Source organism: Galeopterus variegatus, unplaced genomic scaffold (assembly GCF_000696425.1).
Source record: "Galeopterus variegatus unplaced genomic scaffold, G_variegatus-3.0.2 Scaffold1889, whole genome shotgun sequence".
In the NCBI taxonomy this organism is placed as follows: domain Eukaryota; kingdom Metazoa; phylum Chordata; class Mammalia; order Dermoptera; family Cynocephalidae; genus Galeopterus; species Galeopterus variegatus.
In genome coordinates this window covers 155,417-159,968 of record NW_007728000.1, presented here as the reverse complement: position 1 = coordinate 159,968, position 4,552 = coordinate 155,417, and the positions used below count along the sequence as shown (strand labels likewise).

Below are 4,552 nucleotides of genomic sequence, written 5' to 3'. Positions count from 1 at the left end.
TAATATTTTTATTAGTGATGTGGACCCTTATTTATTTAGAATTGGGTGTAAATATTTTATCTCAGACTTTCTGCCCAAGAGTAGTAATAATTTATGGTAGTCTGTAGTTGTACAACTCATTATGGTAGTCCCTAGCCACAAGTGGCTTTTTAAATGGAAATTAAAGTTAAATTAAAGATTTATTTACTTATTCATAGTAGCCAGATTTCAAGTACTCAGTACTCACATGTGGCTACTGGATTGGACAATGCAGATAGAACATTTCCATCATCGTAGAAAGTTGTATAGTATGCATAATTCAGCTTTGGAAGCCTGGGCTGCACACATGCACACACACAGAACCACTTCCTAATTTGCAAGGTTTTGTGGTTTTATAAAACTGAGTAAGTCAATCTCAAATTTACCCAGTAAGATATTAACTATGATGTCACTTTGCACTTATAAAAGGAATATCTTTAGTGATTTCTTTTGTTGCTTTGTGTTGCTTTGCCCCCCATGGATTTGTCACCCCACTTCCCCTGGGTGACGGAGACGCAAAGGATTATTCAAAGCCCATCTCTTCTGAGCAGGGAGAAGCCCCGAAGAGGTTAACTTCCTAGGCACCCTCCAGTGAGAGGCAGCCCTTCCTCGGGAAATTAACGCCGAATTGGGGTTCTCTTCCTGCATTTATTTTCCAGACCAGGAAGTTACAGGAAGAGAACAAAGGTGGGGTTATAGTTTAACAATATAGGCTGGTAACTTTCAGTGAAACAAGCCAGATGACATTCCAGTAAGGCAATTAAGTGGTCCTATCAACAACAGTTTGATCTTAGCAAACAGTCCCTCTTAACAGCAATTTCTCAGTATCTTTACATAACAATCAGTAACTAGTCTTTTTTTTTTTTTAAAAGATGACTGGTAAGGGGATCTTAACCCTTGACTTGGTGTTGTCAGCATCACGCTCTCCCAAATGAGCCAACCTCTCCCAAATGAGCCAACCGGCCATCCATATATAGGGATCCGAACCCGTGGCCTTGGTGTTATCAGAACTGCACTCTCCCGAGTGAGCAACAGGCCGGCCCCAACTAGTCTGTCTTTGAGCCAGCAACCTGCTATGCCACAATTCTTATCTTGCAACAGAGACTTATAGCCTGAGGAAAATTTTCTGTCCTTGTAAGGTCAATATTTGAAACTGCAAGACTTTGGAAAACCAGGCCCTGTGAAGTACATATGCTTTTTAGTATACTCCACATTCTTCTTTACCATATTTCTAGTCATTTTTGTTGTTGTTAGAACAGGCATGTAATAAAAATATGCTTTGTTCCACTTGTCTCATGAAAGGTCCCATTTGTTTCAGGAAGCAAGAGGCTACTATGAGCAGACTGGAGTCGGTCCACTGCCTGTCGTTCTGTTCAATGGGATGCCCTTTGAAAAGGAACAACTAGATCCTGATGAGTTGGAAACCATCACAATGCACAAAATTCTGGAGACCACAACCTTCTTCCAAAGAGCGGTGTACTTGGTGAGTGGAATTTCAAGGCTGATTTTGAAAGAGAAAAGTTTGCTCACTTTTTTGTAGCCTCTGTAGTAGGCAATTGAATGCTTTAAGCATCACTGTTTTCTGTATGCCACTAATGGTTTGTAGACTTCTAGCAAATCCTGCTATAATGAAAATATTCATAAAACTTCTGTGTATTGTAATTGAAGTAGCTAATTTTGTTGGTTTCAGGAGCACATGTTTGTTTTAAAAATTATAAGCAGTTCTAAGAAACATTCTGTTTGTAAGGAATTTTGACTTTAGAAAGACATTATTTTATACTCATATATAAATATTAACATAGATAATTATGTTGAAATATAATTCATGTGCCGTAAACTCAACCTTTCAAAGTGTACAATTGAGTGGTTTTCATATATACACAGAATTGTGCGACTGTCGCCTCTGATTTCAGAACATATCACCCCCGAAAGAAACCCCCTACCCAATAGCAGTACTCTCCATTTTGCCATACCTCTAGCCATTGGCAACCACAAAGCTACTTTCTGTCTCTATGGATTTGCCTGTTCCAGACATTTCAAATAAAATTAATTTACGGAGGTCAGGCTGATACTGGACTGATAATGTGCTGCTCAATACTGCAACCCTCTAATCACATGGTTTGGCTTTCTGGTGTGGCCAGCCCCTATCTAGAGTCATCTCATTAGTGAAAACTCCCTAGGGGCCTAATATGTATAACCCTGTAATGTAAACTATCTGGCGTGATCTGGGGGACCCACCGTGAATAACAAAGACACTCCTAACACAGGATTAAGAGGTTACACCAGGAATCAGGGACAAAGGCCAGCCAAATTATTTATTACATACTGTCCCTCTCTCTCCTCTCCTTGTAGACATATTCATATATTGATACTCTATGAATGTGTGTTCCACAGGTCTCTTTCTTTATGTTTCCTAGACCAGATGATCTCAACTGATCTATCTTCAAGTCAATTAATTCTTTTTCGACTAAAATCTGCTATTGAGTCCCTCTAATAAATATTTCATTTCAGTTATTATGTATTTTTTAACCCCAGATTTTTTATTTGGTTCTTTTTCATAATTTCTTTCTCTATTGATATTATCTCTTTGGTGAGACATAGGTCTCAAACTTTCCTTCAGTTTGGTAGACATGGTTTCTTTTAATGTTTCAAATATATGTAAAATTGGTTATTTAAATCTGTTGAGTAGTAAGTCCAATGTTTGGGCTTTCTCTGGAACAGTATTAACTGGCTGCTGCTTTTCCTGAGTATGCACCACACTTTTTTATTTGCATGTTTTATTTATTTATTTTTTGATAACTGGACATTGTAAATAAGGTAATGTGACACATTTAAAAATCAAACTCTTCACCATGCCAGGGTTTGTTTTTGTTGCTATTTCTTGTTGCAGCTGCTGTTTAGTGACTTTCCTGAATGAATTCTTTAAAGTCTTTATTCTTTGTCTATGTGGCTTTTGATGTCTCTGCTTGTTTAGCTTAATGATCAGCTAATGAATGAACTTTTTCCCAAGGGGATCTGTGTTTGTGTTGGGGCATGCCATGGGCACTCAGATTGATAACCGTGTTGACAATGTCAACACTCAGTTGACAACTATGCCTTAACCTTGAATTCTTGATTGCACAGAGGTTAGTCAGAGGTGAGACTGCTGGGCCTTGTAAGGTTTTCCCTGGGCATGCACATACTCCTGGGTATTGTGCATATTATCTTTTAGATTTCAAGGAATATGTCCTAGCTTTTCATTTCATTTATTTATTTATTATTTTTATTATTTTTATTTTTTTTTAATTTTATTTTGTCGATATACAATGTGGTTGATTATTGTGGCCCATCACCAAAACCTCCCTCCCTCCTCCCTCTTCCCCCTCCCACCCAACAATGTCCTTTCTGTATGCTTGTCATGTCAACTTCAAGGAATTGTAATTGTTATGTCTTCTTCTCCCCGCTGGTTTGTTTTTCTTTTGTGTATGTGTGAATTTATTTATTTATTTTTATCTCCCACCAATAAGTGAGAACATGTGGTATTTCTTTTTCTCTGCCTGACTTGTTTCACTTAATATAATTCTGTCAAGGTCCATCCATGTTGTTGCAAATGGCACTGGGGTGAGATGGTATCTCAGTGTAGTTTTGATTTGCATTTCCCGGATGCTGAGTGATGTTGAGCATTTTTTCATATGTCTGTTGGCCATTTGTATATCTTCCTTAGAGAAATGCCTACTTAGCTCTTTTGCCCATTTTTAAATTGGGTTGCTTGTTTTTTTCTTGTAAAGTTGTTAGAGTTCCTTGTATATGCTGGATATTAATCCTTTGTCGGATGTATATTTTGCAAATAATTTCTCCCATGCCGTGGGTTGTCTTTTAACTCTGTTAATTGTTTCTTTTGCTGTGCAAAAGCTCTATAGTTTGATATAATCCCATTTGTTTATTTTTACTTTGGTTGCCCTTGCTTTTGGGGTCGTATTCATGAAGTCTGTGTCAAGTCCTGTTTCCTGAAGTGTTTCTCCTATGTTTTCTGTAAGAAGTTTTATTCTTTCAGGGTGTATATTTAATTCTTTAATCCATTTTGAGTTGACTTTAGTGTATGGTGAAAGGTATGGGTCTAGTTTCATTCTCCTGCATATTGATATCCAGTTCTCCCAGCACCTTTTGCTGAAGACGCAGTCTCTTCCCCAGTGTATAGGCTTGGTGCCTTTGTCAAAGATTAGTTGGCTGTAGGTGTGTGGGTTGATTTCTGGATTCTCTATTCTATTCCATTGAGCAGTGTGTCTGTTTTTAATGCCAGTACTGAACTGTTTTGGTTATTATAGCTTTGTAGTATAGCTTAAAGTCAGGTAGTGTTATGCCTTCTGCTTCATTTTTTGTGCTCAGGGTTGCTTTAGCTATGCATGATCTTTTGTTATTCCATATAAATGTCCGGATAGTTCTTTCCATTTCTGAGAAAAATGTCATTGGAATTTTGATGGGGATTGCACTGAATTTGTATATCACTTTGGGTAGTACGGACATTTTCACTATGTTGATTCTTCCAATCCAAGAG

General features: G+C 37.7%; 1 protein-coding gene across 2 annotated transcripts in view; it reads left to right on the top strand.

Annotated features, from left to right (window-relative positions):
- Nucleotides 1-4,552, top strand: part of UGGT1 (UDP-glucose glycoprotein glucosyltransferase 1) — a 120,978-nt gene that overhangs the window by 53,491 nt on the left and 62,935 nt on the right. For both annotated transcript variants that reach the window (XM_008579456.1, XM_008579455.1), the window contains exon 18: nt 1,337-1,501. In XM_008579456.1, coding sequence (XP_008577678.1) covers nt 1,337-1,501 — 165 coding nt within the window. The remainder of the gene's footprint in view (nt 1-1,336; nt 1,502-4,552) is intronic.